The sequence below is a fragment of the Microtus ochrogaster genome, chromosome 1 (assembly GCF_000317375.1).
Source record: "Microtus ochrogaster isolate Prairie Vole_2 chromosome 1, MicOch1.0, whole genome shotgun sequence".
NCBI classification, from domain to species: domain Eukaryota; kingdom Metazoa; phylum Chordata; class Mammalia; order Rodentia; family Cricetidae; genus Microtus; species Microtus ochrogaster.
The window spans coordinates 123977069-123991402 of NC_022009.1; the positions used below are offsets into that span (position 1 = coordinate 123977069).

The 14334-nt window shown below is 44.8% G+C and overlaps 1 protein-coding gene across 1 annotated transcript; it reads right to left on the reverse strand.

The window, feature by feature from the left end:
* Window positions 1-8553: 8553 nt before the first annotated feature.
* Window positions 8554-14052, reverse strand: Tlr2 (toll like receptor 2). The gene is made up of 2 exons (XM_005344154.3): window positions 14031-14052; window positions 8554-11052 (listed from the first exon to the last, which is right to left on the reverse strand). Exon 2 carries the CDS (start codon window positions 11035-11037, stop codon window positions 8686-8688), a length of 2352 nt encoding a protein of 783 aa, XP_005344211.1. The 5' UTR covers window positions 11038-11052; window positions 14031-14052; the 3' UTR covers window positions 8554-8685.
* Window positions 14053-14334: the final 282 nt, after the last annotated feature.

Sequence of the window (14334 nt, forward strand, 5' to 3'; positions counted from 1 at the left end):
GGGAAAAGATGAGTTGCCTGTGGTCATGCGGTAACTGTAACCTAAGAGGCTGTGAGTTTTCACAGTGGGTTCTCTTGTCTTAGAATCCATTCCCAGTCCTGTCAGGAAACAGGAATCATACCCTATTGAGGACAGTGGGCAGACAGTCTAGAGATGATATATGTACATGAAGTTGTGCATGCTAGAATATGAGATGTTTGTTGTGTTTATATTATACTAAAATAATTCCTCCTTTATCATCAATTTTTAAAAGTTGAGGAAAACATTTGAGAAGTTATTAGAATTATTTGCAATTTAGTGGTGATGTTTAGCACGCATGAGGACCTGGGTTCAGTCAGGACAGGGACGGGGCAGGGTGGGTGGAGAGCTAGAAGCTTGAGAACACACTTCACCCCAGCACCTGTCGTAGGACTCAAACAAGATAGCAAGCCACGCACAGAATCTACGATTGGGAACATCAGCGCATGTGCATTTGGATCAGAGCATGGCACAAACATGAGTGTCAGGGAAACGCAAATAAAAAAATAAGAAATTATTATACAAAAAGTCCTCACGTTCTTCACCAAATTCTTATTTTAACCAAGTAAGGTGAGAACAAACAAGGCCAAACTGTTAAGTAAATTCAACAGGGCCATGAAGCTGATCCACCGCCCCCCCCCTCACACACAAACAGACACACACACACCCTGAGTCACCTCATTCCATCCTACCTGTCCCAGGCTCTCCCAGGCTCTCCCTAAAGTGAGGACATGCACACTCAGAGTGAACCATGGTCCCAACAGACCCAGACAGAAGGATCATCTCCAGGTCACCATCACAATCACTGGTCATGTATTGCTTTCTCCTGACCTTCCCTAACAAGGCACTTCAGTTCTCATGAATTCTGCACACGAGGCTGATATATTGTCAGGAAGAAGGAGGCATGTCCTTACTGCAGAGAGAAGGCTGATCTGAAGAGAATGACCAATAACCAGTATCCTTCTAGAAGCATACAAAATATTAGCTTAGATGTGTCTAGGGATGCTCTGTGCAGCCTGAACCGCCATCATCTTTGTTGTGGTATAAAATGTTTGTTGTCTCTAACAACCTATTTCAACACAACTTTTTCTAAATTGCCTATGCCAGTATTCCTATTCTGGCTAGGAAATTAAATACCCAAGACCATTCTACCGTTTATGGCTCATACTTTTCATGTTAAGAGATTTTACTGGAAATGTGTCAGGGCAGCTCAGAAAATGAGACCAATATGAGGAAGAATAATGGAGATGTTGAATGGATGGGTGGATACGTACTTGAGTAGTATGGGTTTGTGGTTAAATCATAGATAAATTAAAATTAAAACTTTAAAAGTCCAGATTGTGAACTAGTGTGGGAGAGCATTTGGGGGCAGAACAAATTTTTATTTTTACCAGAAATGACTACGTTTCTCCTTGCCTTGCCTCTTAGCTTTTTTTCTTCTTAATTTCTTGTTATGCCTCATCTCTCTTTAGACTAATTCTAGCAACAATGATATTAAAATGAAGACCCACAGATCCGCGAAGCTCAAGGGAGCAACTCGGACTTTCAAAAAAAATGTGTTTTTCAGTGTTTTGCCTACATCTGTGTCTGTGCGCCACTAATATGCACTGGAGGCCTTGGAACTGGAGCTACAATTAGTTGTGATCACATGCGGGGGCCAGGAACCAAACTGGGGTCCTCGGGAAGAACAACCAGAGTTCTTAGCCAGTGAGCCGTCTCCCAAGCAACTAAGACTTTAATAGGCACCAGGATGCCTAATAGAATAAGCGTGAGTCCTATTAAGTTCACAAGAGGGTAACAGCCTTTAACCAGAGCTAACTAGAAAGACTTAGTCCTCCATAGCTCTGTCCCAAGACCATAACATGTTTCTTCTAAGGATTGAAGGGGGTTGAGCTTACTGCCTCTTAAGCAGAGGGACTGAGAAGGTGGTCTCGTCTGCTCTACATCTTCTAAGGGAGGCTGACCTCTGTACTCTCTGTCAATAACTTCACAGTGCTGGGGAAGCAACTTTTCCCCTCTCCTCCTCTGCTCCTCACCAACCCAAACCATGTGGTTGTGTGGTAGCTATTGATAGTGTCTCATCTCTGACTCCTATGCACAGGGGCTCTTCCAGCTGGGATATCAGAAGATCCTGCATTCCTAGGCCTTCGGGTCTCAGGGCCAGGCTGTGGGTGAGACCACCTGCTCTGCCCACAGAGTTGGCTCAGTCTGGAAGTGCACAGTGTGCAGGGTGTTCCCCCTCCTTCCTTACCTTCTGTTTCTGAAATCCCCTTCTAAGGCAATGTGACTGGGTTCCTCGACCTTCCGTTAAGAACTTACAGAACGGCTGTAAGTCCATCTGCTAGAGAGCCAGCTATCAGGTTTCCTTACATTGTCTAGAAAGAGCAAGCCACTGGGTGCAACATATACTCTTACTGATATTTATACAAGGACAGGCTGTGCGAAGAAGCTGGCCTTTGTAATATTGCTGCCAGTGATACTGGGCATCAGTTAAGCTCCCTTTGCACAATTTATTAGTGATACTGGAAAAAAAACAAAAGATGTGACCTCCAGAATAAACTGACGCTGCTCTTCCTGCTGCACCGAACGCCCTCGGGCGTGTCCACTGCCGGGGATCCAGAGCTCAGGTTTTGCTCACATGAAGCACCTCCTAGTTTCCCAGAGATGGATTTCTCTTTTTCTTTTTTCAACATATACCCTTGCCTTTATTGCTGTTTGGAGTTACCATGAGTGATCTCGATTTGTTCTCAGAAAACGAGTGTGGTATAAATAGCAATAACCATAATGCTACAAATTTTTTGAAATGCTTTATTTATGTATTTATCATTTTTTATTTCTCAAGAGGCAGGCTCTCAATATGTGGCCCAGACTAACTCCAATCTCTCAAGCTCAATGTTCCTCCTGCCTCAGTCTCTCTAGCATCTGGGACTACGCAAATCATGGAAATCACCATGCAAAACTCTTAGGAAAGCACATAGAATTTAAAAGAGGAATCTCCCCATTTGAGACACTGTTTATTATATTTGCAAGCGATGTTGATGGGTATTTCTTCTGCCTAGCTCTATGGAAAACAACCCCTAACTGACGCTCAGCTCAGAGAGTACACACATGCTGTATGCAGAGATCTTGGGTTGGCTTTGTTACTTGGTGGTCCAGCAGTGCTGACTGGAATAGTTCAAGGCATTAGCTGTCTCCTCAAACTGGGATAGCATCACAGACTTCCTCAATGCATTTCACTGTGGGAGTTAAATCCTTGGTCCTGCATAAAACATTAGTATTCTGGGGCTGGAGAGATGGCTCAGAGGTTAAGAGCACTGACTGCTCTTCCAAAGGTCCTGAGTTCAATTCCCAACAACCACATGGTGGCTCACAACCATCTGTAATGAGGTCTGGTGCCCTCTTCTGGCCAGCAGGCATACACACAGACAGAATATTGTATACATAATAAATAAATATTTAAAAAAAACATTAGTATTCTGTTTGGAATTTGGAGATGAACTCCAAAGAGTTCGAGGAAACAAAGTCTGATGTCACACCTAACCTAATTTATCTCTGTGGAAAGAATTGAAAGCTAAACAACATAATAGACAAAGTGTGTGTTTTCCCCTTTCTTGTAACACCTACTATTTCACCCATGCACGAAACACACTTGTTATATCTCTTCCTGGCATAGGCATTGTGTTCCCTGTTTGACTGATTGCTGATTGATCAGCTCTTCAAAGTGTTTGAGAGCTTGCGACATGTGCCGCATATACAATGGTGACCCTCAGTACAAGATCATCTTCTTGTTGGTAGAGGCATTAAGTAGTCAACAACTCAAGGAATACATCTTTTCTGCTCTCCATACCTGTCAGCATAGGCAGCTCTAAAACTAGGAAGTCCCCATCCACACTTAGCTACCCTCAAAGCTCTAACAAGAGGACCATGACTTTTTTGGGACCCTGGGTACTGTCAAACTGAACCCGCCTGAGGGCTGAACTAAAGAATAAGGAATCACTCCTTGGTTCACACACATGTACATACACAATGTACACATATGTACACACACAGATGGGAGGCACAATTCTGTTTTGGTACCTGATGGTGACTTCTTTGGAGAACTCATCAGTATCTAAAATCAAAGCCATGTACTTTTGTTTGTCTTCTACTCCATGAAGCCAAGTTTCATCTGTTTCATCCCCTACTATATCCACAGCAGTGCCCAGCATGTAGAACCACCCTTCAGAAACATTTATTGAGATGTTAGATGCGGAGGGAGCCGGGTGCTTGTTTGTCCCGGCTGCCAAGCTAGCTTACACCCAAAATAATCACACAGGAACTGCACTAATTAAAACACTCCTTGGCCATTATCTCTAACTTCTTATTGGCTAACGCTTACATATTAGTTTAAACCATCTCCATTAATTTGTGTGTGGCCATGTGGCAGTGGCTTACTGGAGATTCTAACCGGTGACCGTCTCAGGCGGAGGATCCATGGCTTCTCTGACTCTCTTTCTTCCTCCCAGCATCCAGTTCTGTTTTCTCCACCTACCTAAGTTCTGCCCTATCGGGCCAAACAGTTTCTTTATTAATTAACCAATGAAAGCAACACACAAACAGAAGGACCTCCCACACCATTGAGAGAGTAAGTTAATGTGACAAAAGGAACTAGGTCAACAGACTACATAAGACCAGTTGGAAAGAACTGACCCAGATATGCTGGATCCTGTAGCAGTTTGAATGGGGATGCTCTCCCTGGGCTCAGGGCTGATTGGGAGGCTGAGAAAGTGTGGTCTTGCTGGAGGAAGTCTATCACTGGAAGCAGCTTTAGGAGTCTAAAGACTTGTGCCACTTCAGGTTTGCCCTCTCTGCTTCATGCCTGTGGTTTAGGATGCAAGCCCACCAATTACTCTTGTGTTTTGCATGCCTACAGAACAAGCGCCATATAGCTGATACCAAGTCCTACTGCCAGCTGAGCAAGAATCCAAGCCCCCTTGGACTGTGACTACAGCAGCCTCTGTGGCTGACCCTGCTCGGGCTGCTGTTTCTCAGTAGACTCCAGACAACCCTCTTCCCAGTGCGAGTCCTTCGTTTTCACAGCATGGAGCCTTCGATGGGTGGAATCTTACCCTCAAATTACATTTATTTCAAAATGTATGGTTTCCTCTTTATTGTACTGATCTCTTTAACAGCTGTCATTTCCCCTATAGCACCTGCTGTGTTCATGGTTTGAAACACGTGCAAATTCTTCTCCTTGCCACACAACAAAGTTCTCAAATCTGCTCTGCATTTTCTTTCTGCCTCTCTCCACAAACCTGGCTAACTAATGCAAGCAAAACCATTTCCCAGCCTGTGTGTTACACATTCTTGATATTTCCTCCACCAAATAAATTAATCCGTTACTTCTGAATTCGGGTACTCAAACTTTCATAACAGAAACAGACTGTAGACCGATTTTTTGCTAGACTGTGGCATGAGTGGTGCCTGACCCATTCCTGGTGAATCCTTCTTCTTGTGAACCCTCAAGAGCTGTTCTTTACTGCCTGCATAGCTATTGCCATTCTGGTCTTCCAAAATCCCCCTGGGATGGTCAGTAATCTCTGAGAATAGCATGCAAGGGCTTGTCACGTCTGCAGCTTCAAATTCTCCAGCATTCCTCTCATAAGCTAGTTGCAAAAGCCTACAAACCACATGGTAGAAATACCTGTGCAAAGAACCCACTCCCTGGTACCTTTTCCTCTATCAGTTTCAGAGTTTCTTAGATTGAGGTCCTTGGCCCTTTTGGTGTCAATTTCTGTGCAGAATTGTGGGAGGGAGCCGCTTGTTGGTTCCCAGCTGCCTGGCTAGCTTAGACCAGAAATAATGACACAGAAACTGTATTAATTATATAACTGTTTGGCCCATTAGTTTTAGCTTCTTATTGGCTAACTCATATTAATTTAACCCATTTCTATTAATTTGTATATTGCCATGTGGCTGTGGCTTACTGGATAAAGTTTCTAGCATCTGTCTCCGGTGGCTCCATGGCTTCTCTCTGACTCCGCCCTTCTTTCCCCCAGCATTCAGCTTAGTTTTCCCTTCCTGTCTAAGTTCTGCCCTGCTATAGGTCCCAAGCAGTTTCTTTATTCATTAATGGTGACCACAGCACACAGAGGGGACTCCCACATCACAGAATGAGATATAAAGTGTAGCTATATTCTTCTATGTGCAGACACCCAGTTTTACTAGCATATTTTGCCGAAGGTTCCACTGTTTTCTCAGTGTGTGTTATATCTGGAAACTCTGCTGTAGCTCATCCATTCACATCTGCTTGGATGGTGGCATCATTCTATTTTATTGCTATGGCTGTCTGGTGTAATTTGAAGTCAGGTCTGGTGATACCTCTAGCAGTATTCTTTTTACTTAGGATTGCTTTGGCCATCTGGGACCTTTAGTGTTTCCACACAAATTTTAAGATTTTTTTTTTCTATTTTTGTAAAGAATAGTATATGAACATTCACTGACATCATACCAACTCTGCGGACCACTTTTGATAGCATGGCCATTTCATAATAGAAATTATTTGGCTCAAGGAACATAGCATGTCTTTCCTCCTTCCGTTTTTTAAAGTCTTTATTGTAGAGGTCTTTCAGTTCAGTAGCTGAACTTACCCCAAGGTATTTTCTCTAGACTACCATCAATGGGATTGTTTCCCTGGTTTCTTCCTCAGTATGCTGTCACTGGTTTATGGAAGGCTATCAATTTCTGTGTGTGTTAATGCTGCACCCTGCCGCTTTGCCGAACCTAACTTTCAGCAGGATGAGTAATAAAGATGAAAGGTATGTTTAAATCTATCAAACCGTGAAGGTATTTCTATTGCTGTTTAAATTCTTGATTTAAAAAAAACTGTAATGGATCCTAAAAAAGCACTGTTTGAGTTTTCCACACTAAAACTCATGATACACTAACAAACTTCTTCCTTGAGGGCATTTTTCTATGGACAACAAGGTCACTAATCTCTCTATAGTGTACATAATAGGAACATATTAATGATAAAACACAAAAACGAATGATTTCCTATGAAATACCTGTCCCGGTAGCAAAGATGTACAACAGGCAACCTCTAACTCCACATGCACACATAGGTCCCATTTGGGCAGCTCTGATACCATTGTCTCCATAATCCTTCTGACAGCGAAGGCAACCAGGGAGTGTGGTTTTCTAATCCTGCTGTATCTCAAAACCTCAATGTTGCAGCATGTACAGATCACACTGCCCGTTTTAGGGACAGAAAAAATATTTTGGATTAGGTCAAGAGTCTTGCCCAAGATTGAATATTTGTTAACCCAAATGTCTCTGATTCCAAAACTTAACTAACCACACAAACCTAGCCCTGGCCCAGAATTAACACAGGTCAAAGAAGGTTCAAGCCATTTCCACATGTGGTTCCCAGCACAAGACAAAAGTTGTGAGTTCAAGGCCAACCTGGTCTACAAACTAAGTTCCAGGACATTCAGGGTTGTTACACAGAGAAACCCTTTATCAGAAAGAAAGAAAGAAAGAAAGAAAGAAAGAAAGAAAGAAAGAAAGAAAGAAAGAAAGAAGAAAGAAAGAAGAAAGAAAGAAAGAAAGAAAGAAAGAAAGAAAGAAAGAAAGAAAGAAGAAAGAAAGAAAACAGGGAGGGAGGGAAAAGGAAGAAAGAAGAGAAAAAGAAAAGTTGCTGAATACCAGTACCAGTGAAGAACTCTCAGCAAAGAATGACCCATTAAAATTTTATGCACTACCAAATCTTACTTATGAATATTAAAGGCACTGGTATCTGTATTCAGATGACTACACATGGAGTTATTTTGAATCCCAAAAAACCTCTAAGTATATAATTATTTTCAAATACTATGTTCACATGTATTTTTTTTTTTAGACAGAAAGCTTTATAGAATTAGAAACAAGACTTTTCTCCGAAGAAAAAGCAACAGATTGTCTGACGGGGATAGGAGCCAGAGCAACTAGACACTGGGAATGGGCAGCTGAAATCCAGTGGAGTTCTGTACCAGAACACGGGACCCTTCCTTTAGATCCTTCCAAATCAATATTGTATTTATACTCTACTTATTCGTTCTGTTCTCATGGAAAGACAAGATTTGCTACGTCTTAGGTTACATATATTATTTCAAAGAATTATGTCTAGAGAACCCTATCAAATACTCAGAAAGACAAACTCAGTTTACATAAAAATGCAACCTGAGCCATTTATACTGAGATCTCTAGTACCCAAACATTGTGACTCCTTGTCCTTGAGATGTTGCACAGAGGGATAGCAGGTAGGATAGCAGATTGGAAAATACTCCGTAGCCACTCCCACAATACTCCGTAGCCACTCCCACAATACTCCGTAGCCACTCCCACGTGCTTCTGTCCAGAAAGCGCTGAAGCATTAAATCTTAGTCTGTGTGTACCTTTTCTAGATATGCTAAGGAAACAGGTTATTTGGATATCAATAATGGAGAGATACCTTGGTTATCTATAAAATAAGGAAAAACAGAAAAACCGTAATATAAAATATTTATATGACAGCACTCAAGATAAAGCTCACAATTATCAGTTATATTTAAATCCTCAAGGGTACAATTCTATGTACTTAAATAATTATGTCAGAATAAACTTTGCTACAGTTCATGGTTAGGGCAAGACCGGACCTGAATGGTGAACCTAGGACTTTATTGCGGTTCTCAGATTTGCCCAAAACACTTCCCGCTGGGCTTCATCCAAGGGCCACTCCAGGTAGGTCTTGGTGTTCATGATTTTGCGGAGCTTGCAGAAGCGCTGGGGAATGGCTTTCTTCTCAATGGGCTCCAGCAAAACGAGGATGCACGCGTCATTGTTCTCATCGAAGAGCCGGAAGTGGGAGAAGTCCAGCTCATATTTGCACCACTCGCTCCTCACGAAGTTCTCAGAAAGCACAAACACGGTTTTCTGGCTCTTCTCAATGGAGTCGATGATGTTGTCAATGATCCACTTGCCCGGAACGAAGTCCCGCTTGTGGAGACATAACTTAAAGGGCGGGTCGGAGTTCTCCAGCTGCTGAACCATGAGGTTCTCCACCCAGTAGGAATCCTGCTCGCTGTAGGAAACAAAGACATCATAGCAAATGTCTCTGCACGGAGCTTTCTTGGGCTTCCTCTTTGCCCGGAGCCACGCCCACATCATTCTCAGGTACCACAGCCCATGGAAATGGTGGCACAGGCCGCCTACGAGCAGGATCAACAGGAGAAGGGCGCAGCAGACGCCAGACACTAGAAGAGCTTGGTGACACTCCAAGACTGAGGGCCGGGCTTCCTGAACCCTCTGGCCGCGCAGGCGGGGTGGAGAGTCACACAGGTAGCTGTCTGGCCAGTCGGGCAGGACCTGGGACAGTGCTGGCTGCCCCAGTGTGAAGGACAAGAAGTCACAGGAGCAGATGAAGTGGTTGTCGCCTGCTTCCAGAGTCACCAATTTGGGAAAAGAGCTAAGTTGGTCTTTAGAGAAAGTGTTTATGGCATTCTCTCTGATCTTCATGACCAGTAACATGGGGAACAAGGAGGCATCTGGGAGAGTCTTCAGCTTGTTTCTGGAAATATAGAGCTCTCGGAGCCGAGGCAAAAACAAAGAAAATGAGTCGAGATTGTTGTTACTAACATCCAGCACCTCCAGCGTCTTTGGGATGCATGTTTTCACAGCCTGTATCCCTGTACTGGACAAGTTCAGGAAGCGCATCTTTGGTGGCCACTGACAAGTGTCAGGCATAGGACGGAAGCTGTTGCGGCTGATATCAAGGGCAGTCAGGTTTTTCAGAGTCAGTAAAATCTCTCCAGTTCTTTTTAGTGATTTCAAATAATTCTGCCTCAAAATTAAAGTTTGGAGAGAAGGCCAGGCATCCTCACAGGCTGAGTTTCTCAAATATTCTTCAACCATCAAATTTTCGCTGAGGTCCAAGAACTCTAATGATTTCAAACGCTTTGAAAACTTACAAGGGACCAGAAAGACCTTGCTGTTCTCTACTGTGATGCGCTTAACTTTCTCTAGGAGATGGTACACAGCACTCAGATCAGTAACTGAGTAGAATTTGGGGATCTGCAACCTCCGTATTATTAGCGTTTCTACTTTGCCTAGTTCTCTCATGATGTCTGACTCAGAGGGTTGGAAATCGCCCACTCCGTTTAGGGTGCAGTGATCGAACTCTACCTCCAAGAGTTCCGGGATGTAACGCAGCAGCTTCAGCAGCTCGTTAAAACTTTGGTCGGTGAGACCTGCATTTCGGAATGCTAACTTCTTCATCGGCGAATTTATTTCATCTGTGGACAGTTCTGAGAAGCGGAAGCTGGCCACGCCAATATCTCTCAGTTCTAAATATCCCACAGAACTCAGGATGTCTGCAAAAATCGCCAGGAGGAAATCAGACTGGCTCAGGTGAAGGGTCAGGTGATGGATGTTTTGAATCGACTTCAGACTTTGGGAGTCATAAGTCTGGAGACTTGGCGCTTTGATCTCAAGTTCGTCAAGAGAAGTCAGTCCAGCAAAATCTAGCCTCCTAATCCCACTGAAGGTGTCGACGTTTCCTACCCTGAGAGTCTGTAAATTTGTGAGGTTGTAAAACAGTGATGTTTCCCCCAGTATCCTGTAATGATTTCCTAGCAAGTTTAAGTATTTCAAAGAGGACAGAGGCCTGAACCAGGAGAAAGATAAGTCAGATAGGTGGTTATCAGACAGGTCCAAGTGCTCAAGACTGCGCAGGGAAGAAAAGGCACCTTCATCTATTCTGTCGATCCTATTGGACTGCAGCATCAGAGCCCGGAGGTTCACACACCCCCGCAGGTCACCATGGCCAATGGAGGTGATCTTATTGTTAGACAGGTCAAGACTCTTCACGGCTGTGGAGAGTCCTGAGGGAATGGAGGTGAAAGACCTGGCACGGCCATCACACACACCAGCATCACATGACAGAGGCGCCTGAGCAGAACAGCCCTCCCTTCGGAGGTCTTTTATGGCCACCAAGATCCATAAGGTCCACAGAACACGGAGCATCCTCCAAGATTTGACCTGGAAATGAATGAAGCACTGGTGAGTGAGTGTGCCGGTTGCCACATCACGGCTCTCCCCGTCGCGGGCACAGCCCCCTCTCAAGTGCATATGTATAAACAGTAAGTTGGAAGCAAATGCAAACCATGAATGAAGATTAAAAATTAATTTTCTGGGGGGCTGGAGAGATGGCTCAGTGGTTAAGAGCATTGACTGTTTTTCCAGAGGACCTGAGTTCAAGTCCCAGGAATCACATGGTGGCTCACAGCCATCTGTAATGAGATCTGGTGCCCTCTTCTGGCCTGCAGGCATACATGGAGGCAGAATGTTGTATACATAATAAATAAATAAATGGATAAATAAATAAATACAATCTTTAAAAAAAATAATTTTATGATATATACAATAATGCTAGCAGATATTTGTCAGCCAGTGAAGAAACTAAAAAAACCACAACCATCTAAGAAAGATAAAAAAAAAAAACAGGACTCAGTAAATGTGGGTTGAAGAATAAACAAACAAATACATGGGGGATGGAACAAGAGTGTCATATGGGCTTCTGTTTCTCTAATGCCTCCAGCTTGCCTCATCAAGCATGTCTCTTCCTTGATTCATTGTCCCTGTGGTTCATGATCCCACCAGACTAAACCACCTCTTTCACGGGACACATAAACCAAATTCAGGCCTGGAAACAGCCCAGTCTCTGACCAAAAGAAAAATTCCATGCCCACTCAGTCTGCCTTGCCCCTATTACTAGCAGACAGAGGGTGATTTGGAGCCCTAGGCAGAGGGAGTCAACGGTTTGATGAGATGAGGAGCATACAGACCATCAGAACCTTCTCCTTCTGCAGCGTCAAGTCCAAAAAGCTGTGTCCAAACCCACACATGAACAAAAGGTGGTGGTTTGCTTCACTTGGCTGATGCATTCATGGGAGAAGCCCACACTTTTCTCCCAGTGCCCTTGTGGGTCCCATGTGCCATTGGTATATTTGCTCAGTTAAGTAACACCAAAATTTCCAAAATTCTTTCTGCACTTATTCATTTTGGGGGGACATACATGTGCCACAACATATGAGTGGAAATCACAGAACAATCTGAGGAAGCCTGTTCTTTCTACCATGTGGATTCCGGAAATTGAACTCAGGCCATCAGGCCTGGTGGCAAGCGCCACTTTATTGTATATTTATATTTTGCCAGAGTATATGCATGTGCACCGCGTGTGTACAGAACCCTAGGAACCAGAAAGAAGGCAGCAGATTCCCTATAACCATGTGGGTGTTGGGAACTAAATCCAGGTCCTCTGGAAGAGCATCAAGTGAGCTTTACTGCTGATCCATCTCTCCAGCCCTATAGCATCCTTTTGTGCGTTTTTAACTGGTTTTGCATTTTCCCTTTCGATTTTTAGTGTCCTTAAGAGATGTATCTCTTGGAATCAGCAGGTGACAGGCCTGGGATATAGCTCATCAGTAGTGCGCTTTGCTAGTGTATGTGGATTAGACAGGAGGTAGTGGTGCATACCGTGATCCCAATGCTCCAGGAGGTGGAGGCAGGCGGAGCAGTAGTTCAAAGCCATCCACTGTCCTGTGGTGAGTCCAAGGCCAGCCCATGAGACATCAGACCCTCTCGAAAAGATATGCCAGCAGATAACAAGTAGATTGTAGATGCTAAGTCTCTTCTGACACTATCCATCTTATCATTTAAGTGAGATTCCTCTTATTCAATATAAATAAGCATTTCAAAGTTTCCAATCATTGCATATGTACTTTCTGATGCCCCCCTTTTGTGTTCTCTCTTAATTTGACTTCTTCAAACGTGGGGGTGATTTCTCATTGGGCATTTATCCAGGCAAATGTTAATTTGCTTATAAATTTAGAAGTTCGAAAAGGTTAACTGGTAGCTTGGAAACTTCTAAAAATATTGTCAACACCTGGCAATTTTGGTAAAAGTTGAAAACTTAAGGCACAAGTGTTCTATTCTGTTCTTGGAACAGAAAGAAACTCAGAATATGGTGACATTTTCCAATAGTCACGGTGTTCGCTGTTTCCCTTTGGGGGAAGAAAAGAGGGTCTTTAAGACGAGTCCCCAACCCACGCACCTTTTGTTCTTTGCTAAAGATTCGGTAGCATAGGCAAAACCTTAAGTCAAATCAAAATCGTCCCAGCAAGCTAAGCGGTTTACACCCGAAGTAATTTCTCCTTTTTGAAAACAGAAAAGCCTTTTCCTGGAGTCTAAGAAGTAAACACAAGGTTCTCATTTATGGAACCGGGAAGTCATAAGGGGACCCTAGGAGAGTCCTTCTGTGAAGAACGCCACACACTCTGTTTGCATGCGGTTTCGGTGAGTTGTTTTTTGACCAGAGATGAGACTCGGATGCATCCAGAGATGAAGGAACACAGAGACATGAAGCCCCACCACCATCCCACACACACCAAGAAGTAAGATTTCAGTTAGAAAGAAATAGTCTGGACCGCCTCACGCGACATCTTTTCCCCTTCTAGGTGGCAAAACAACCTTCACTGCTTCCTAGTCCGAAACAGTGATTGCGGACACCCCCCCCCCCACAAGTGACTGTCTCGACCGACTCTGCACCGGGCTCCAAGCCAGAGGGCTGGGCTGGAGGGCAGTCCTTTCCGGTAATGCCGGGGGGGGGGGGGGGGCAGCGCAGTGGTAACCGAGAGTTCTAGGGCTCAGGGGCACTGTGGATGCTCCCTTCTCTTCGGCGGCGACCCTGGAGCTATAGAGGCTGACAGGCTCCGGGCTCCTCAGTCGCTGCCACTATACAGTGCTCCTCCCCTCTCTGGGTATCCCACTTCCCTCAGCGACCACAACTAGAAACACCTGTCTCCGAAGCCCAGCCGCACGGCTGGGGGCGCAGGTGCACAACGGTGGGAACCGGATCCCCGCTGCGGCGCGGAGCTCCCAGCGGCTGCCCCGTAGCCCTTGGCACTTCTTGCCCTCGAAGGGGTGCAGGGACCCTGCAGCGGGAGCGACCGACCTACCTGGAGAATCTCCACCGCCACTTCTCGCCCGACCGCGCCCTCCGGTTGTCTGGACCCCTATGGCGAGGACCGGGAAGTGAGGGAAGGAGACGTCCTCAACCTCGGGCTCGAACTTCCCAGTCACCAGCACCGCCCCGCGCGGCTGGCGCCGCCTACAGGGTCTATAGAGGAGCTAAGCTTGGCACCAGAGCTTGACTGGAGCCAAAGGGCAGGAAACCCAGAACTGAGAGGCCAGTGACTCCGTGTGGGATTTCCCCGAGACAGGGCAGCCAAGGGCAACCAAAGAGAAAGCTGCGTGGCAGCT

What these genes read in the sequence shown, in the direction of transcription:
- Tlr2 (XM_005344154.3), bottom strand. Translation starts at nt 11,037, where the DNA reads ATGCTCCGTGTTCTGTGGACCTTATGGATCTTGGTGGCCATAAAAGAC.